Below are 22,555 nucleotides of genomic sequence, written 5' to 3' on the forward strand. Positions count from 1 at the left end.
TTTATACTTACTAATTTATCAGCTTCCAATTCCAAATGCAAAAGTAGACAGATGAGCTTCAGATGTATAATGGATTGAAAAGGTTTAATAGCCTTCTGGATCCTAGACCTGAGTGTGGGGAGGGAGCAGGTTTATGGTCCCAGAAATGTTGGTAAGAAATGATAAACTGCTGCTGTATGCAACTCAATTTTTAAAATGCACAATTCTTACTGACTTTATTGCATATCAAATACAAAAAAGAAAACAAATGAAATCAATCGTCCTAATAATAAAAAAATCTTAATCATTGTATTATGTCTATTTAAGACTTCCAGATGTTCACAGTTTAAGAAGCCAAACAATACTATTAGTTTTTTCTAGAGGTAATGGGTTAAAAAAAATTGTGATAAAAAATGTAGTCAATTATCATTTGAACTTTAAGTACAAAAATAAATTAAATAAGGGTCAAAAAACCTTGTGCAATAATCTGGTATAAACAAAGTTAATGAAAAAGAACTGTTCTTAACTTGTGGTTTTTGCTTTGAGTTTTTAAAAAATTCAAAACAGTATTTGTTCTCTGAAGTATCCATATAATGTTGAGGTCCAGATGTGCGTTTTTTGCTTTTAGTCATATATATAATTATTTTTGGCTGTCTTTTTCTTCCTTGGCAATCCTCTTTGTCACTCCACTGAAATATTTCTCACGAAAGCTATTGTGACTTTTGTATGGCAGGTACTGGCTGTCCAATATGTGAGAATCACGGTCTTCATCCTGGTGTTAAAATACATTGTTTAGACATACAGTATATATTGCATCAGTGCGACTCAACAATTTTCTTCAGAATTTATTTACAAGATCTCAAAGGAAATATTAAAAACAAGCTTGTAGCTTGGTCCTAGGAACTGCCGTAATGGCAAATAATAATTTTGGATGGAATGTATGCCATTATATTATCAGGACTGTCACAAATTTTGCAAGTCTCCACCCCATGCTGTAGTCAAATGCACCTGTAGTTGGATCAGGCACAAAATCTGTTGTTGTAAAGGCACAATGACAGCTTTGCCATGTATTTTCTGTGAATCAGTGGGATACTTTTGTCATCAGATATGGGAATCATCAACATCATAAAACGTTTCACATATATTATCTCAGCAATCCTTGCAAAAATCATGTAGGTAGGTCATTATTATATGCCATATATTGCAGGTGATGTAATAATGGTCACCTAAAGCCACCTAATGAGTTCACAGCATAGACTAGATTCAAATCCAGCCCAGCCGGTCAGTTTTTTAAGGTTTGAAACTTATTCCACTCCCATCCTCCTTGATTGGTCTAGCTATATGACTTCTTCCTGCAACATGTCTGGGTCTTCCAACTGAAGTCTGTTCATCATGGCAAATTAAGCCTCAGGTCCCTTTAAGCCCACCAGTTTACTTCCTTGACCAAAAAAGTAGGAAGGTTATTTGTTTATGTGCAGTTTGGAAAGACTGCAGTGATCCACCACTCATCTTGTTCAGTGGCATTACTTTACCTTTAGAAAGCTTAAGTGCCACGTTATGTTCCAGTCTTTCGACTTTATCAGTAGGCAAGGGCTTCCAACATACATAAAAAGGTAAAGGGACCCCTGACCATTAGGTCCAGTTGTGACCGACTCTGGGGTTGCAGCACTCATCTTGCTTTATTGGCTGAGGGAGCCAGCGTCTAAGCATGACTAAGCTGCTTCTGGTGAACCAGAGCAGCGCACGGAAACGCCGTTTACCTTCCCGCCAGAGCGGTACCTATTTATCTACTTGCACTTTGACGTGCTTTCGAACTGCTAGGTTGGCAGGAGCAGGGACTGAGCAACGGGAGCTCACCCCGTCGCGGGGATTCGAACCGCCGACCTTCTGATCGGCAAGCCCTAGGATCTGTGGTTTAACCCACAGCGCCACCCGTGTCCCTTCCAACATACATACTCTTGAATAAATCAGTTGACAGCTCTTGAGCATGGTAGATTTCCAGTCCTTTCGTCAACGTCTGGAGAACACCACACAGACTACCCTGGTTTACTAAAACAAGCCAACTTCAAACCTTGCCTTATTAACCTGGCGTATTTCAATGAACTATAAAGATTAACGACAATTCATTGCTGTTTCCAAATGTAGCCATTAATTGTAGACCTGGTCGAAAAACGTTGCTGGAGTTTGATGAAACATACCCCAGAACAAGTTATAATCTGCATAAACAGAACTGCTTTGTTTACTTATTGCCTTTATATTCCAACTCTTCTCCAAGGAGCTCATGTTTTTAGTGTACATGGTTCTTCCCCAACCTCATTGAATCCCCACAACAACCTTGAGAGGTAGGTTAGGCTGAGAGGCAGGAGCAGGCTCAAGGTCTGCCACTCAGTGGACTGGGGATTTGAACCCTGGTCTCTGAGGTCCTAGTACAACAGTCTCACCAACACTGTAGCTTTATGTCTATGCACTAAAACTTAACATACATGGGTTTTATACTCAAGGGCTACAGCGGACTGGGGAGTTAATAGGGAAAGCCCAGTAGTGTTTGCCACTTCATCCTTTGCTTTTTAGCAAACTCAAAAATTAAAACAAAATGCCTTGAAAAGAGCAGTTTAGAACCTAGCTTTGTTATTTAAAAAAACAACCCTGCTGCTTTAAAAAAAGATGAAGAATTTGGCAATGATTTCTATTTATTTAATTTCACCAGAATTTCGGATACATACATGTACCTCTAAGAGATGTACTGTTGCAGTTACACAGGTTTATTTGCTCAAAGCAATGCAAAGTGGGTTTTTTTAAAAAGAAAGACTGAATAGTGAAATACAAATCTATTAAAAAAAAACAGAAGGAAAAAAACAATACAAAAAGCCAGTTTTCCACCATGTATCTCTGTTTTCATATTTTCCCCAGTATGTATATTCAAATGCAAGTGCTTAGAATAGGTTATTGATGTGAAAAATAAAGGTTCTTATTTAAATAAATATTTACAATGTGCTAGTCAGGTGTGTATGCACATTGCATTCATTCCTGAGTTACAGTGGTAATAAATCAGTTTTATTCCTTTAAATTTTTAAATGTTTCCTTCTTTAATTATTCCTGAGCTTAAACTACAGACAAACCCAAATTTCACTTAAGGGAATAAAATTTGCAAACGCTCACATCTCTCCAGGCACTACATCCCACATGCTTCTGAGTCTGATTTCTGAAACAACTCATATGTTGAGAGAGGTTAGAGTCAGCAGAAAAAAGATTATGTGGGTAAATCCTTGAGAGAATGCAGAGTGTAAAGGAAACTCAACCTGCCAGTCAAACATTCTCAAGGGAAGATTATTATGTGTTTGCTGCCCTAATAGCAGGCTCTCTTGTGCTGAGCTGTGCTGAGATCTCAGAATTTCATCAATCAACACAGATACAATTTTCAAGTGAAATAAGGAGCCAGTCTGCTTTTTAAAACAATCTCTTTCAAAACTATTTACAGCCCAAGATGAAACTAGCTGGTGTAGTGGTGTAATACCTCCTCAGCAACCTTAGCATAGCGTTCACCAAGCACTACACTAGGACAAAGTCACAGGGAGCCAGCTCAGTTCAGAAGTGTATAATCGGGATAGGTATGTGTGCATAAATATATGGAAACTGTTTCCGTGGTATCATAGTTGTCATATAAACAGTAAGTTAAGACAGCAATACTCAAGCTTATGCTCAGAGTGCTAAGAGTTTGTCTGCTGAGTTCAGTGCAATTGCTGACCATGGGAAGGCGAGGAATATTAATCTCTGCACTATGTTCAGCAAGGACTTGGAATGTTCCATAAAACGAAGCAAAGGCAGAAGTTATTCCACTAACAGTATAGGCAAATAGTAAGGTAAAGGGACCCCTGACGGTTAGGTCCAGTCGCGGACGACTTGGGGGTTGCGGCGCTCATCTCGCTTTACTGACTAAGCCGCTTCTGGCGAACCAGAGCAGCGCATGGAAACACCGTTTACCTTCCCGCCAGAGCAGTACCTATTTATCTACTTGCACTTTGATGTGCTTTCGAACTGCTAAGTTGGCAGGAGCAGGGACCAAGCAACGGGAGCTCACCCCGTCGCGGGGATTCAAACCGCCGACCTTCTGATCAGCAAGTCCTAGGCTCTGTGGTTTAACCCACAGCGCCACACACATCCCTTGTATAGGTAAATAGTTTACTGCTAAATATGTCATGTTTTGGACATTATCAAACTGTGCATTTGTTGCAATATTTTCCCTTCCAAATACAGCTTCTCGTGATGTAGCAGACGACCATCTAAAATGAGAAAGTTTTGGAGTGTGACTTTTAGGATTCTGTTCTTGTTGTCCCTAACATGCATTTCCACATATAAAAACCAGGTATTTCCATGTATAAAAGTTGGATAAAGAAAGCAAAAAAAGATAATGCATGGTTTTATCTTTCCATTTTAAAGAAAATATCATCACCACATCTGCAAAGGAACATGCATACATCTGAGAGTGCACAAATCTCTTAATAAAATCCCTTAATAAACTGCATTAGAAATTGATGTGCTGGTATGCCCTTGTAGATGAAGGTAGGAACTGACAGTCAACTATCAAATAAAATCCCAGTCACAAACAGAACACAGCAAGGATGCATTTTTACTTGATATCTGAGCAGTGTGGTACTGTATTTAGAGGGAGGCCACTTATTTCCAGAAAAAGTTGCAAACAGCTGACGCTCATATAATTCATGTTCTGTTAAATGTGCTTAAGGCCGACAACACTGGACATATAGGAAACTTTTCTTGAAGTATTACTATGGGTTTGTGTAATTTAATAGTGGTGTAGAAGTTGGCATATCTCTTCACAGGGTGTGAATCAGATATGAGACTACAAGGCAATTCTATTCTGATCATTATTGTTAAAGTTTAGAAGGAATGCCAGCCGTGAGAAATTAATGCATTTACTGACTAAACGGGTAAGACGTGTTCAGAACTGCAAAATCAATTGCAATAGCTCTGGAAAAAGCATTCAAATTTTAACAGATCTAGAAAAGGATGTGCAAGTGAAATTTCTGGTTAGGGTTTTCCATCTGTATTTTATGAACACAGCCGTAGGAAGTGTCTATTTGTTCATTATGTTCATTTGTATTTTATTTCTCTTTTAGTATGCATGAATTTATTCTTTGGGTTATAATGATCCATATGAAACTAAATGGCTGTAAGATCTTTTTTCCCCCCCTCCTAGGGAAATTGAATAATGGCTTGTTGCTAAAAATGTATTAAATATTGATCTAAATCTAAAGAATCTTTTTGTCAATGGGGCCCAATGTATTTGGGGTGTGGACCAATCACTGGGTGTCTAGCAGCAGAGGGAGGAGATGTGGCGTCTGGGGCATGCAAATACCCCTGGCATGGACCAGGGAGCGGATGCATCCTCTTTTGGGGGCTGCTGTCAGAGGAAGAATCTACCTCTGAGGATTCCTACTGATAAACTTATATTTTTCTCCATTTGTGTTTACTGAGATCTTAATTATTTTTTTATCCTGATAAATTTTTGGTCGCTTTTTAAGTGGTCTATTATTATTTATTTTAAAAGGGAACTTCAAAGCTGATAATCAGACCATTCACCCTATCTTCATGCTGCATTTAGACGACCCCAAAATGTAATAAAAGTTGTTGAGGGCAGAACAGAGGCTCCAAGGAATATAGGGCTAAAACCCAGACAAAATGCAGGAGTATTCTCCTAACTGAACTTTAAAATCCAGCTAGGAATGTACTGGAAGCTGTTGTTCACCTTTGACTACTAAATGCTTGAAAACTGCACTCCTTTTAGAAGACGACAATATTTTTTTCCCTATGCTGCATTGCAAAGTAATGCTCAGATATGTGTTTTTTTCCCTTTTAAACTGGGCTTGCTGTCTTCAAGGTGAGGGGCACAGAAAAATACATAGCATGAGCAGTTATGCATACTGACTAAACAGCAGGTCCTATTTGGGAACTTAGAGCCAAGTAACACACATGGTTTTCTGCATATGATAATGACAATGATTGATTACCTACCCTTACCCTAAGGTTCCAGGGCGGGTTACGACAATGAAAACACAATGTTAAAAACAGCGTCCATAGAATAAGGTGTTTCACTCTCTTCTACACCCCTAGCAGGTATTTACAAAAATATTTCTATACAGAAGTTTTACCGATTTCAGTGGGGCTTGCAACTACATCTTGCAACATAGTGTAATAGAAACAGCAAAATTAACCGTTATCGTTACTTCAGTTCTAACCAGGCAGCATCTCAAAACTGAAATAATGAAAATGGAACAAGAAATTCCCCTGCCTCAGTATTAACAAGTTTACTTAACGCACACATACAAGTAAGACAAGTGTCCTTCAATCACCGCCACCCATGTACATCAGCGCAACAAGTGCTTTGGCTTCCTGTTTTGACATTTATGACTCTTTTACAAACCTTCTAAAACCAACTTATAAAAGCGCTTTACGGCACACTGAGTCTGGTACGGTGAATTCCCTCCGTTTCTACAGTAGAAAAACCTGTTCCGAATCTGACAACTGCTATTTTGCGAGAAAGCCATCAAAACAATTACCTCAAAATCTTTCACTTTTTCCATGGTTATCAGGTGTCTCGACGTGTGGCTGGAAAGCGTCTGTTCACAGTTGCTAATAAGTTTCAGGCATGGGTGTCGGGGTATAATCTCTTCTGTATATCTGGAAGAAATAAACAGTCAAAGGGCTACAAGAGCTTAGGAACTGTAATAAGTGAATCTGAAACAGAACAGCCAGAGGGCTGATTCAAACTGAGTTAAACTGTACACTTCCACATGGTTCACGGCCTTATTAAATTTCCCAGAAACAATGTATGCTAATTGCTTTCAGAATCCACAGCCACATGTGTAGCACAAAGAGAGAACAAAACAAAAGACAGGATGCAGGTGAAAGTTTGGCTGCAAACAGGAAAAGGACGTTTCATGTGGGTTTCTCTTGCGCTTCAGCACCCAAACCATTTAAAGAGATTATGAAAAGATGTCTGCCAGCAAGCATTCCAATAAGAACTGTCCTTTATACAATGCTTAGCTGCTTTTCAGCTCTACATCCAGCAAATATACTACTGCCATCCTGAGCTCTTTGGAGGAAAGGCAGGATACAAATTAGATAAAAGGCAGACTGCTCGGTTGGTAAATTCCTTACCAAACTACCCCCACCCCCAAAAAATGACCACCAGAAATTATTTCAGATGCAATTAAATCTAGCCACACCCAAATTCCTTAGCAGTCACCAATATATCCTCAATTCAAGAGCAATCAGTACACTAATATGCAGTACAAATGTTTGTCACTTGTTCTGATACTAGTTAGTATATGGTGCAGCAGTAAAACCGCTAGCACCTTTGCAAAGCTAAGCAGGGTCCAGAATGGTTTAAAATTGGATGGGGGACCATGTGTTGAGATTTCTGCATTTGCAGGGGGTTGGACTAGATGACCCTTGGGGTCCCTTCCAATGTAACAATTCTATAATTCCATGTAATCAACAGAGTTAATTGAGAACGACCCCATTCTTACTGCTTCCCAACCACTGTCTAGGACACCCTCCAGATGTTGGATCGTAACTCCATGATAACTGGTCATGCTGGCTGGAGCTAATGGGAGATAAATGCTACATGCTAAACTAGCTTATGCATTTACCATATATTATTTTTAGATATGGTACCCTGCAGACACTGTTTATTTGTTTGTTTGTTTGATGTCTTTAAATCCCACCTTTCTCCCACATTGGGACTCAAGGAGGCTCATGACATGTTTAAAACATTCTTATAAAATCCAACGTAATGAAAAAAACTAGTTAAAAACAATAGTCAAAATAAAAACAAAATGTCTCTAAAGCCAGCATTAAGATAGCAATTGCCCTGATATCAATTCAGTGGCCAATATCATCTGCACCTGGTTTTCAAAGGGCTGTCAGAATAGGAAGGTCTTAGCCTGCCAGTGGAAAGATAACAAGGAGCGAGGCAAGCTCACCTCTCTTGGGAAGGAATTCCACAGTATGGGAGCAGCCACAGAAAAGGCCCTAGGCTCTCTCTCATGTCACCGATAACCGGGCCTCTGATGCTGATGAGACCGAGAGAAGGTGCTCACCTAAGGATAAGTCTGCCCCAGGTTTCCCCTAGACCATGCCCATTCTTAAAGTCTGCAGACGTTACCATGTAACATATAAAAGACATTCAGTGTATCTGAATATATACATACTCTGGTTTATACACAGGAAGCCAGTAGACCAATCTTCCTCCAAGTACCAAGTATTCAGCTGCAAATTTTAACAGGTCGAAAAGGATGTCACTCAGATGATAATTGGAAGAAATTGAGATGTGATTTTCTGCGCTGGGTAAAATTTTGGAAAAGTAACTAATTGGTAGCAGCTTCATTGTTGTTTTGTATTATTTAAACACAGCATGCCGATTTCACAATAAGGACAGGACCTAGGGTACAGCATCCATCACAGGTTTGTCAGGTCTCTCTCCCAATTTTGCTAAGGTTAAAAAAAACACATTGAAATATGACCTAGATTTATGCTGGCCACAGAAAGCAGTTCTGGAGGGGAAAACAAAATATAGTGAAAGCAGGGATTATCAGAGTTGAAGCCTGACAAATTCCCACAGGTTCCAAGTATGAGTCAAAAGGCAACATAAATTGTATGTGTGGGTGGTTGCATGGTAGAAAGCGAAGAGGCAGTGCATATTAAAATAAGGCTGTGTTGAGAAATGACAATACAATACCACTTCGTTTCAATTTCAGGAAAACTGCCTTTCTGTCCAAGTTTTAATGCAACGCACCATCACAGTAGGATGCAGATTATAATGTGAAATATAGAACTGGGCCATAGCAAACCCTGATATGGCAGCAGGCAGCAGGCACTGTCCTCATAACTTACTGAATGCTGTATTAGTTTAGTTAATTAATTACATTTATCGCTTCACACAGCCTGAAGGAGTCATAAAGCAACATACAAAAATAATGAAATATAGTTGTACCTTGAGAGTCGAATGGAATCCGTTCCGGAAGTCCGTTCAACTTCCAAAACGTTCGCAAACCAAATCGCAGCTTCTGATTGGCTGCAGCAAGCTCTAGCAGCCAATCAGAAGCTGTGGAAGCCCCATTTGACGTTCAACTTCCAAAAATAGTTCACAAACCGGAACAGTCACTTCTGGGTTTGTGACGTTCGGGAGCCAAAACATTCGGGAACTAAGCCATTTGAAAACCAAGGTACGACTGTACAAGAATATAACGATATATCCATCACAACAATACACAGACTAAAATATTTGGGATTGCAGGCACTAAAAGGGTTGTTAGCTGCTATCCCAAGTCCGAAAAGCTACTACGTCATAGTGGCGAGGCATGGGGTTAGGGTTCAGAAGGAAATCTCCACTGACATTACTGAACAACTTTCCCCACCAGTTTTCTACCTGCTACTGTGTAACTGCATCAAGATGCACACTAGGTGCCAGACTCCAATGTCGAAATCAGAATGAAAGAGGCTCCCCATTTTCCATATGGGAAACATGTAGTAGTCAGATTCCTAATCCCTGTGTTTTAAAAACTCAAGAGACACACTGACAGAGTGGTTGCTACGTACATACAAGCAACGTGATTAAAAACAGCCCTGTCGGATTTGTCGCTGGTTTGGCAGAAGGCTGGGATGTTTAGCAAAATGCAAAAATGCTTCTGAAGCCACAGCTGTTTTTCTATGCAGACACCTGCATTCTCAACCCACCGTTTACCTACCCTCTTTCTGCCATCTTTGCCATTTCCTTCTGCGAACCGGTTCTTCTGGTGGCTTCTCGTATGCCGTATGGAGCTGCACAGATCAAGAATGTACGACACGTATCCATCAGTACAACCTGTTCAGAAACTCCAGCTGGGGCTGAAGGCAACAGTGAGCATTCAAGACAAAGCCTGATCCCTGGAGCCTGAAACTATGCAAACTATAGAGGTTTCAGATTCATTTCAGCCCAATTCAAGACACTTTTTCAAAGCCCTCCATGCCTCCTCCCACACATGAATAGGCGCATCCACTCAGGAATAGGCGCATCTCCACATCTTGAAGCCATCAGAGACACAGCTAATGGTGATGGGAGAGAGGCAGCTTTCTTTATAATAGCATGGAAGTCTGTCGCAGAAAAATCTGCTTGGCTTCTAGATAGACAGGGCACCAACACCACCCTGTAGCCTTTTTATTTCTTTCCAATTTTTTCAGCAGACTATGTTTTTATCTCACTGTTGGTACTTGGTTTCTTCCTTTGTTTTTCAGACTGTTGTATGTGATATGTTGCTTGCCATTCATATTTCATCATTGTGTTTGAGCTTCAGGCAGCTCAAATGATCTGGCAAACTAAGATACAAATAAAATAATTATCATAATTGATTCACCCTTAAAGCACAGGGTCTCATTAGATGTACATAAATTTGATGTTATTTCTTTCTTTTAGTAAATCTTAGTAAGTTGTGCTTATTAAGAAATTATAAAATTTATTACAGTATTAGATTGCTTTTACATCAAATGAATTATAACACTTCAGCAACTGTAGACAATGCCTCTTAAACTTACACTTGATGCAATGATTAAAATGTGTATTTTTAACAGATCACACTTCCTACTGTTGGAAAACCATCCATGCATTTTCTAAGTTATTAGTATGTTTCTCTCCATCCATAGCTAGTGCACTGTTTTATTAAGAAAATAAATGCCTTGTATGTGGAAACTGTAAAATTTAGAAACTTGGTACATATTTTCTTAGTAATAAGCTTCAGATATTATATATTCCATGTTCAGATATAACTGCATGGTGTCAAAGTGCTAGTTGAACATTATTCACAGTCTTAAAAGCTGCTTAAGACTTTTCAAAGACACTTGGGGGAATATTTTCGTAGTCACTAATTAGATAGGGGTGTTTAATTCACACTGACTTGCAATTAACATTATGGAGTTAATTTCCAGTTCTGCATCTGAAGAACATTTCTCTGATTCCCAAATCTTGCCAACACCTACAAGCATTGCCTTGTAAAGGCTGTGTATTCAAAAGGAGATTGAAGAGTGAATTCTCCTGTTTTATAAGAAATGGCATATCTTTTTCACGAACAGCTTCAACAACCAATACATAGTGAGAGATGGTTATGTTTTGTTTTCCTAAGCTTCCAGTTTATGAATAGGCATGAAAGAACATTTCAATTCTTTAACAAATTACTGGCAAGCTAATGTATAGCCAAACTAGAAACCAAGAATTTTCAGTATGGAAACACTCCAGTAAGCAACTGTCTATTAAGATCACTGCCACATTCAAAATGGCTTCAAAGTGCTAATCTCAGAAACAAAAAAGAGAAAAATTGAGTGTTTCCCCAAAAAAGATACAACTCCTAATAATATACACATGTATATTATTGTAAAGAAATGTAAAGAAATTTACTTTTACATACAAATTTATTCAGTGGATACTTGCAGGTGGTCAAACTACAGACCACAATCTTTTTTTACAATGCGAACTTGAAAGCTGCCAGCTTCAATATACAGGGTCCAGATGTCAGCATGAGATTTGCATTTAAGGCTACACAGAAGCATGTTTATATCCATTATGAGGTTAAGATGCAATCAGGTAAAACTGAAATATGCTTACTCTCAGGGAAAAAAGCTATTTTAGCACTACTAGTCCCGAGTTACTGGGAACTGCTCCTGCAAGACTTCTTTCTTCATAAAATAAAAGATGCATGAAGTGAGGGGCAATTGGCTCCCTAACTCCTTGCAAACAAGTCAGCAAATTTCATTCAGTCTGGATGTCATTGCTCTAGCATTCTCTTTGGAAGAGAGTATGACAAGCTTGCAGATGTTTCCATTATCACTACAGACTGCATTTATGAATCATACATATTTTAGTCTGTGCATTAACTTACGGTCTGTAATTACTGCATCAAACTTCACCCCCTTCCTCCATATGGCTTTTGATGCATCAGAAACTAATACGTCAAGGTAGTGCTTCTCCAAACCGTACTGACGGAGGTTCGCTCTGATGTTTTCGTCAGGTCCTCTCCACTTCTGGTTCTTCCTGCTAGCTTTGCCTGGGAGCAGTGGGGAGTAAATAACGCCAACTCAATTTCATGCCATATTGGATTCAAATGATTATCCTGTGGCCTTCGATTCCTGCCGCAATTTATTTCAGTTCCGCTCACATAAGGTATCTCTGGCAAACATTTCCAATTTTAAATCTATAACAAGCACAGCTACTGAACACATCCCGCATCATCCATAATAAGTACAAGAAAAGTTATTCTAATAGTGTAAGAAAATGACGTAAATGTCATGGGCATAGTTTGGATGCCATTTAACCCTTAGAGCTGCAGCTGTATTTATCAGGTGGCTTTGTAACTTCAAAAAAGGTAAAGGTAAAGGACCCCTGGATGGTTAAGTCCAGTCAAAGGCGAATATGGAGGTGCGGCGCTCATCTCACTTTCAGGCTGAGGGAGCTGGCGTTTTTCCACAGACAGCTTTCTGGGTCATGTGGCCAGCATGACTAAACCACTTCTGGTGCAACAGAACACTGTGACAGAAACCTGAGCACATGGAAATGCCGTTTACCTTCCAACCACAGCGGTATCTATTTATCAACTTGCACTGGTGTGCTTTCGAACTGCTAGGTAGGCAGTATTTTAGTGTTTTGTTGGAAGCTGCCTAGAGTGGCTGGGGGGACCCACCCAGATGGGCGGGCTATAAGTAATAAATTATTATTATTATTATTATTATTATTATTATTACTCTTGTGAAAAGTGCTACTCAAAATCAAAGCATTTTAGGAAAAACCTTAGTAGGGTTTTTGACAGTTACCTTTAATTTCGTATTGGGTTTGGGTGTAGGTAGTTACCTGACATAAACGTGAATCAAAAGCAAACCCTAAGAAAACTTGCACTCTCATTTGCATCATCCACTGCAGTTCCATAAAAAAAAATCCTTTCTGCAGTCAACTTGCCTGTTGCCCATGATCCACTATGCCCAGGAGTGCATAGGTATAGAGAGTAGGTTTAAGTGAATGTGCCCGTCTCTGACCAAGCTTGAACAGGAAGATCTCTGATTCTTTTCCAAGATCAAGTAGTTGCTAAACTTGTGTAATAAACCAAATAATTACATTTTCACTGTTAAGAACTGAAAGCAACATACCCAGCCCATGTACGGTGTTATAATCTATATCTGTCCCACATACGTACGCTCCAAAGTGTGCTGAAGCGATAAGAAGTCCACCTGCAAAACAAAGAAAAAACCACTTGGTGCTGACGATGCAACTATTTGAGATCATAACAGCAAAAGGTATTTGATACATGTATATCACATTGCAGAAATACAGCAGAGAAGCAAATAGATGTGTGCCAAAACAAATAACGCCCCTCAATGCCACATGCTGCCTGGCATACACAACTGTTTTACACACATATTATTTAAGAAGGGTGTGAAGCATTGCCAGCAATAAGGACAAAGGCAAGAGCATATTTCTGAATCTAAATTAAATCTCATACTTGATATCAGCCCCAAACTTGATACAACACCATTTGCCTTTAATCCCTTGAACATCTTATGTCTTCTGCCAGAAAGCCTTCTCTTCTCATATTATTGCAACTGCTTTTAAACTCCCTTTATGCCCATTGCTACTTGTGGTTTATCTTGTCTTGAGAATATATATATATGTATGTATGTGTATATATATATATATATATATACACACACACACACACACACATATAATTCACATTAAGGTATTTCACAGAGCAGCCTCTAAACGAACAATATAAATGGGATAAACTCGCCCCCTACTGGTATATCAGAAAAAAGGTCACCAAAGGAAGAAAATATGTTTTCTATCAAGCTTACAGAATGTGAAGGAGTATTTCCTACCTATAAACCTGGAAACATGGTTGCAGTGTTTATTCCTATATGTGCTACCGATTATTAGCCTGAACACTCCCAGTCTCCAGAGAAAGCTCTGTTGAACATTCACTCTCTGTTCCTTGACTTCCAATGCACCACTTCTTAGAACTGAAGTAGATGTATTAAGAGTAGCACTCCCTGAGCAGGCAAGTGAGAATAACAAAGGGCTCTATTGTTCTTTCAACATCAGAGATTGCTCACATGAACTGTTACAGGATAAAGACAGATCACAAATGGCCAAGCAGTAATATGGAACCAGTGTTGTCATGGATGAGGTATACTTAAGAAAAACAAATTCTTCTAACATGTTAAGAGAAAAGATAGAACCCAGGGAGATAACTTAACATATACAAATTTGACAGGCAACTTTACACAAGGTGCGGGCTGTATACACATTACAGTAATTTTTTTTCCATTAGAGGAGAGAAAAAATTACCTGTTCCCACAAATGGATCAAAAACAACATCATTTGGTTTCACTCTCCCATGGTTTGCCATAAGAAAAGCCAAGCAGGCGTCCATGCTTGTGTTCCCAATAAAATGTCTCCTTTTTACACTGTATGACTCAATAAGGTCCCTTTGTCCATCGGCAATCTGTGGCAAGGTGGAGAGAGAAAGGAACCATTAACTTTGGTTACCAATAACTACTCAAAATACTCAGAACTGTACTGGTACCTTGGTTTCCAAAAGCAAACACACATGCTATGCCGGCTCATAACACTGACTGACTAGCACTCTAATACGCTTTCTTGTCCAAAACTAAACTTAAAAAAAAAAACAAATCAAAAAGCCCTAGAATCCTAGAGTTCAGCCAATAGGTCTAAATTTTACAAAGCATGCTAGGCATCACTTAACCTGGGGCAGGTGGGCTGTGACCCTCCAGATGTTGCTGGATTCCACCTCCCATCAACCCCAGCCAGTATGGCCACACTATGTCTTAACTGATGAGATGTAAGTAATCTCAGCTGAAGCAAGTTTAAGAACGTAAGAACTGACTATCTGAATTAGGCCGAAGTCACATAGTTCAACTTTCTTTGCTAGACAGCTGATTAAGGTTGGATGTCTGCCCATCACGGCTATTTAGTGTCGTAAATGAAAAATGTGTGTCAGAAATATTAATATGTCATCAAAGATGCTGATGAGGGACACGGGTGGCGCTGTGGGTTAAAGCCTCAGCGCCTAGGGCTTGCCGATCGAAAGGTCGGCGGTTCGAATCCCCGCGGCGGGGTGCACTCCCGTTGCTCGGTCCCAGCGCCTGCCAACCTAGCAGTTCGAAAGCACTCCCAGGTGCAAGTAGATAAATAGGGACCGCTTACTAGCGGGAAGGTAAACGGCGTTTCCGTGTGCGGCTCTGGCTCGCCAGATGCAGCTTGTCACGCTGGCCACGTGACCCGGAAGTGTCTTCGGACAGCGCTGGCCCCCGGCCTCTTTGAGTGAGATGGGCGCACAACCCTAGAGTCTGTCAAGACTGGCCCGTACGGGCAGGGGTACCTTTACCTTTAAAGATGCTGATAACTGGGATGGCAAGATTTCAGGCAGGATCTCTTCGGATTCCGCCCCCCCCCCCCAAACCCTAAGATCCACCGACAGGAACTGGGTACAAAATAATTATGAAAGCCTAGGAATTTGTTTTGTGTTACCTGAACTGAGCTTGCAGTCCTTCCACACAAAAATATACTCCTAATTAAGCCTGTCCTCTAATCAGCTTTATTTTGGTAGTATAATTTGGAGTGGGGGTTGGGGGGAAGGGAAAGACTCATTTTGTTGCTGCCATGGTTAAAACAATTGGGAGTTAGAAATCCTTGCTGAGCTACTTCAAATCATTCAGATCTTTGAGTAAGTCCCAGTCTGACTTTGCCTACCACCTACTTATGGTATTAAAAAGATCCATGATCAAAATATGAAGAAATCATGCCCCACTATCAACTTATTCTCAGCTATCATTTCTCTTTCATGCTGTAACAATTCTTTAATTATTAATAAAATGACTCTACTCACCCATCTCCCAAAATATAAATCAAGGGGCTGTTCTGGGATATTGTTTGGATCCATTCCATAATCTTCCAGAAGCCAAAATATATGATCTGGTTTCTTTAAATTTACTTTTCCTTCAAATGGTAAAAATTCTAAGGACTGTATTAAGCAGGGGGAGAGGGAGGGGGAGAAACACATAAATATAAGTAACTATTACTGAAACATAAAATGAGTACTGGCTTACTAAACCCAAATAATTACTAAAAGTATTCAGATTATAGTTTTAAATATGTATATGGTGCCTTTCCAACAAGTTACCAAAGAAGGTGTGAAAATCAAAAACACTATCACTCATTATTAAGGAAGAGCACAAATATAAGAAATGATTTCAAGAAATTGCAGTCTACTTACATCTATCTTCTGAATTTTCTCTTCTTGTGTTAGTGTTTTGTTAAAAGTGTGAACCGTTATTTTGTAAGTTAGATTGGACTGTAAAAATGGGGCCTAAAACAAAGCAAAACAAAATGTGATTAGAACAAGCAGCAATAAACTATTGGGTACAACTGTGTAACAGGCTCCAAAAAGACAGAACAAAATCCAAACCAGCTTCTCTTATACAAACCATTTTCTCTGCTGGATAGTTCTTCAGTGAAGAGTAGAGTTCTTCTGCAGATTTCCCATGTCCCCACAGTTCAAATATAGATCTGAAAGTATTGTAACAGGTTACATACAGCAAAGGGAAAAAAATATTCATAAATGCTTTTCCTAGTTCACTTATAAATCTTCTGATTCAACATGCTCATGAACTCCACGATTTTACTTTTCATGATTTACTTTCAAGTTCTACTGAAAACATTCAATGGGACATACGCATAAGTAACTTTGAAATATTGTCAGGTAACAAAATGTTGCCACACACCAAAAAAATCCACGTAGTCCTTATATTTGGTTTATTAACTTGTATAGCAAATGGGCTTTTCAAGAGTTAAAGCTCCAGAAACAATTTCTGCTTCAGCACAGAAGCAGAGCTACATCCCAAATAACGGAAGAATGAGATGGCAAAACTTAGATGGAAACTTAGCACACAGGCTGTTTCTTTTTTCTAAAAGCATAGCCCTTACTTTGCACACACTGTTCGCTTCATCAGTCCTCTTGCCATCTCTTCTGAAGGCATGCTAAGAATCCAAAATGGAGACTGCAAAGAAAGAAAGAGAAAAGATCAATAATGCTAAGGAAAAGGCTCTGTGAAGAATGACAACTGGACTGCTTGTGCCGCAGTAGGGTAAGGATGCACAACCCGTGGCCCTTCAGACGTTGTCAGACTCCCAACTCCCATCAGCACCAGCCAGCATGCCCAATGGTCAGGGGGGATGCGAACTGCTGTCCAGCAAAATCCACTGACATAGGGAGAAGACAAATGGAACTACAAGAGGAAAGCTTAAAACGTGTGTTCTTCAGTTGTCACGGAATTGACAGACAAGCATGCCAACTAATCCAATGTTCCTTTAACCTCTCTTCACCTTCTGCCTTCCTTATTGTTGCCATCACTTCTACCACTTTCTCCTGCAGAAAGGTAACAAAGTGAAATAATCTTTCTATCTCAGATATCTGTGTCCAGCTGAAGCAGGAAGTAGCGTTTGGCGGGGTGGGACGGGGGGTGGGGCAGGGGGGCAAGCTAAGACTGGCAGCTTTGAATACTTGGATTTCATTTCAGTTTGTGAAGAGGGGTGCCGTATTGCGTGAACACGCTATAAGTCTCTATATTTTATGTCCGGCTTCTTACAGAAGGCTCTATCACCACCTAGACCTTGTTTGTGGTTGTGCGCCTTCTGGCTGTTTACTTACTCTGTCACTTCAGGCCTGAATCAATGTTACAAAAAGACAGCAGGACCCTAGGATAGAATTCAAGTCAACCTCTGTATAGAAGGTCCTTTAATGTATGTATCTATGCATCCTTCACGAGATGATTCTGTTCTGACACCATTGCAAGGTATGCTGGCAGCACGCAGAAAAAGCTGAGTTTAGGAAATTTGGTTTCCTCTAACAAACCTTGACTAAGCGTGTTCTCCTTCATGGAGAGCACGTGTTGCGGTGGGAGCCTCCAGGACACTCCAAAGTTGGAGGGCGGGCTAATTGATCGTTGGCCACTGATGCGATTGGGGCTTCCCTTGTTGTTGGGAAGAAGTTAATGTTGCCATTTATTGATTGACAGCCAGAAATACTAAAACTCCTTGCACGAGGCTAGGGCTTCCTCTTTTCGCCCGTGCATCGGATTGCCCGTCCCTCCCTCCCTAGAATAGGGTTGTTCGCTTTGACCTTGCTATGCCTGTCATGGGGTCGTCTGCTTTGGAGTGGGGGCCTGGTAGGAATTTTGTCCATCTGGCTGATTGGCTGGGGCCATCTGGTTTTTGCCTACTGCGTAGCAAATCGTCACAACTTGTAAGGTTCGCAGTTAGGCATTGGTTTATGGTTTGGTTGGTTGAGGGGCATGGATTGGCTGTGCCTGCCCCTCTAATGCTGCTGCTGCAAGGGATTCCGTTAAAGGAACTGGGAGCTAACTATTGCTTGTCCACTCTGTCAAGGCGGCTCGGGCCATAGCAATGAGCTCCTGGTTGCATTTGGGGTGAGGGCAGGTTCCCTGCTCCACGTAACCCCCAAGTGTATTCCCCCATTCTGACTTTCGCATTGTGCGGAATGTCAGTCTGTCCCCCATGGTGGGGGCAGATAGTCACAACCAATGCCTACGCAACCACTCACAAATTTGTATTTTAATAAAGTTGTGGCCAAAATTATGCCAAAAATCTTAAACAAAAATTTCTGTGTGATGTGTGAGTTATTTGGGGTGGACCTGGGGACCTCGACACGCAATACGTGGATCATGGTTAAGGATGGGAGAGTGATCCCATGTCCAGATAACACACTACGTCAAACTTTAGTTTGCCTCCTATGCAACACAGAGCTAAAAATACCAGGGAGGAGCAAAGTGCAAGTTCAGGATATGGAGCCTGCAAGTTCACACTAAACCATGGTTTGGCTAAGTGTTATGTGGAAACACAGCCACTGAAAAATGAATCATCTATACAGCACAACAATAGCAAAGTAACAAAATGTTGTGCAAGGTACTAGATCCTTCAGCAGACTCACGGTGTGTGAACAAGCCCTTTGATGCACATCTGAAAATTATTATTCATATTTGTTAGTTGCCTTCCTCATGCAAGTGACCCATAACAACACAATATAAACAGTAAAACCAACTAAAACAAATGCAACCAATAAAAACCTAAAAACATATCTTTACAAATAAAAACCCCACTAAAAGAGGCCACAAGCACTTTGAAACAAAAATTGGTGTAAATGATGGCCACTATAGATTTACTGTTTGGCTTTGCAAACCTATTCTTGTTTGGCTGCCAAATAAATAGTAAATCTATAGTGGCCTATTATTTACACAGATTGCCAAGTGCTAAAAGAGATGAAATAGCACATTAATTCCTTCATTGGCTCTTATATAAACATAAAGGGATTAAGAATTTTGCAGAGGTCTATGCATAGAGAGGCATAATCTTTGCATCCTAGGGAGCACAGTGGGAATGAACAGGCAGCAGTGATATTCTAGCAAGGGTAACCCCTAGCAAAAACTACAGCGAGGGCACAGAACTACACTCAGTGGAATGATACTCAAGCTCATTCTGTGGGTTGCATGAACTTGGTTGCTGCATGTGCTTTGTTTGATTTCATTGTTGGTCAGGAAGCGAATTTTCCAGCAGATGGCACTACGAATTTTAAAAACTGAATACAACCCACTAAGCAAAGATCATAACCCACACCAGAGAAAGCACTGTCCACCAATCCATCCTCATTCCTGACAGATCTCTCCAGTGTCTGACAGCCAATCACAAACAACCACACCCTAGGCCAACCCCAACCTCTCTCACCACCAAAGGAACACAAGCGGCTAGTAAAGAGAACCTTCACAAGTGATGCTGACACAAATGCCACCCCCCACATTAAGGAGAATAGTAGCATTGCCACCTGACCTCACCCCCACTATGGCCTCTCCACTTCTTTCCCCCTTTTCTTCCTAAATGTAACACTAATGTCTCAACAAATGAAACTGATCTGTAGAAAATGTAACTTGAAAAAAGAGACACTGCACATAATTTTGTAACCAAGAAATCTTTAAAAAATATGTTTTTTAAAAAGAAAGCACTGTCCACAAAGCAGTTCAATTTTCAGCATTTCTAAAAATAATGATAATAATAAATTGGTTTCTGTATTCCGCATTTCAGATAATTTTATGCAAAAGACTACACCCTAATATTAATTATAAAGCCAATGTAGCCACATTCAATTCTAGAACAATATCTCTTCCAGGTCTGTTTCTATCTAAAGAACTTTAATAATAATGCGACTAAGATTCAAGCTTAGCTCTATAATACATATTTCACTAAAGTTTTTGGGGGAAATAATAAACCACACAGGAGCTGAAGATTCACAGACTTATTCACAATCTAATACTTACATTTAATCTCAATTCCTGCTGATCGCTGAATCGTCCGCCACAGAGGGAAACCAGAGACTTTATTTCCTAGGAGAAAATATTACAAAACAAATATTTTTAAAGAACATAGGAAGGTCATCAGGCAACCCATTCTGAGGTGAGCATTCCACATAGGCTATGACCACTGAGAATGCTCTCTCCCTAGTAGCCCACCTACGTAAACTCAGTGGGACTTAGTGAGACTTACTCCAAGGTCTGCAGGTACGAGAGTACAGCTCTGAGAATCACAGAGAACTGCATACAACAGAAAGCATCCAAAAATCAGTGTCCATATACACTTGGTATATATAAACACTCAGCACACAATCTAGATAAAGTGAGAGCATGCAATTTCAATGAGATGGGCAATCCTATGCAACTGTTACTTGGAAGTACCATAAGCTCATTCTGTTCAATAGGCCTTCTCCGAGGTGAATGTAAATAGGATTGCAGTAAGAAAGATGTTCAGCTTTGGCTGGAATAAAAGGCTCACATTTTCAGTATGTACATTAAAGGTACCTCCTAAAAATCAAACCTATGAAAAAAGCAGAGACACCTACTGATGAGGCTATCTTTACACAAAACAGTGAAAGGTAAACCTAGAGAAGGTGATCTTTTTAGTCCAGTGAAGACCACTAGAAAACATTCTTCTGCGCTCTTTCTTACAGGCATCTAGGGAGCTTTCTTCGCTGAATTTATTCACTGCAGCACATCTTGTCAAGAGGATGCAGTTCCAAATCCTGTCATATCATGTTTTAATGTGCAGACGTCAGAGTGGGAGATACCTTCTCCCTTTCTAAGCTATCAGGCATGAGTTCTTCCTTTCCCCCCCAAGCTCAAATGGGCTATCAGATCTGCAGATTATGAACCAATGGGCGCACATACCTCAAGTACCGCCTCTCCTCATCTTAACTGACCCAGATCCTGCAGTCCTCATCCGATGCCCTTCTTCGTGTGCCTCCTCCATGAAAGATCCTGAGGGTGGCAACATGAGAATGGGCCTTTTCTGTGGTGGCTCCCCATTTGTGGAATGCTCTCCTCAGGGAAGCTCGCCAGGCACCTTCCTTACATATCTTTAGGCAAAAACATTTCTCTTCTCCCAGGCCTTTGGCTAATTAAACAATTTATGACTCTGGGGTTGCAGCGCTCATCTTGCTTTATTGGCTAAGGGAGCTGGCGTACAGCTTCTGGGTCATGTGGCCAGCATGACTAAGCCGCTTCTGGCAAACCAGAGCAGCGCACGGAAACGCCATTTACCTTCCCGCCGGAGCGGTACCTATTTATCTACTTGCACTTTGACGTGCTTTCGAACTGCTAGGTTGGCAGGAGCAGGGACCGAGCAACGGGAGCTCACCCCGTCGCGGGGATTCGAACCTCCGACCTGCTGATCGGCAAGCCCTAGGCTCTGTGGTTTAACCCACAGCACCACCTGCATCCCCCATAGCTTGTTTAGCTTATACGTAAATCCGGCACTGCCCATTACTTACATCATAGGAGCCTACACAACACAAAACACTGTTGCTGTATGTAGGTTTCATTTTGTTTTATATTTTGGAAATGTACATCCAGTTTTTTTCCCTTTAAATTTTTTGGGGGGAGGCCCTAAGCTACAGCTTGTTCTGCTTATACAGTATGTAAATCCGGCGCTGCTATAGCACACGTATCTGTGTTTCTATACTGTACATAGAAATCCAATGTATGAATCAACATTTCATTGGCACACCGCTACCACAATAAAACTAACGGGCTCTTCCGCCATGTCAAGGAAACAGCGGTTTGCATCAGCCCCCTCGGGTGTGATTTGTACACGGAAGGAGGGCCTTTGAAAAGCCCGGGGCTCGTTCGTAAACAATGCATTTTGTCAGCAGCCCGGAAAGCAAAGGCTCCTTCCTTCCTTCGCTTGTCCTGTGCTTGGGGTGGGGGAGAAACAGCAGCGGCTCCGCGCGCGCGCTCTGCTTTCCGGGCGTCGCTGCGGCTCTCGCGCTCAGGACTCACCGGCAGCCGGAATTCCAGGTTCTCTTGCGCCAGCAGCAGCAGGTAGCGCGGAAGACCCGCGCTGGGCAGCGCCATCGCACCGCCGCCTCCGCCTCCCGAAACCCGCATGCGCGCGGAGGAA

At 40.8% G+C, this 22,555-nt stretch overlaps 1 protein-coding gene across 1 annotated transcript; it reads right to left on the reverse strand.

The window, feature by feature from the left end:
* Positions 1 to 187: 187 nt before the first annotated feature.
* TRMT11 (tRNA methyltransferase 11 homolog) lies at positions 188 to 22,542 on the reverse strand (the record flags this gene model as incomplete). Its single annotated transcript, XM_083435054.1, has 13 exons — positions 188 to 751; positions 6,555 to 6,675; positions 8,211 to 8,342; positions 9,747 to 9,819; positions 11,907 to 12,071; positions 13,165 to 13,245; positions 14,363 to 14,519; positions 15,924 to 16,058; positions 16,311 to 16,403; positions 16,522 to 16,603; positions 17,021 to 17,094; positions 20,422 to 20,487; positions 22,435 to 22,542. The coding sequence occupies 13 exons, from the start codon at positions 22,540 to 22,542 to the stop codon at positions 620 to 622; spliced, it is 1,419 nt and encodes a 472-aa protein (XP_083291180.1). The 3' UTR covers positions 188 to 619.
* Positions 22,543 to 22,555: the final 13 nt, after the last annotated feature.

The sequence above is a fragment of the Podarcis tiliguerta genome, assembly GCF_965153285.1.
Source record: "Podarcis tiliguerta genome assembly, chromosome: 3".
Classification (NCBI taxonomy): domain Eukaryota; kingdom Metazoa; phylum Chordata; class Lepidosauria; order Squamata; family Lacertidae; genus Podarcis; species Podarcis tiliguerta.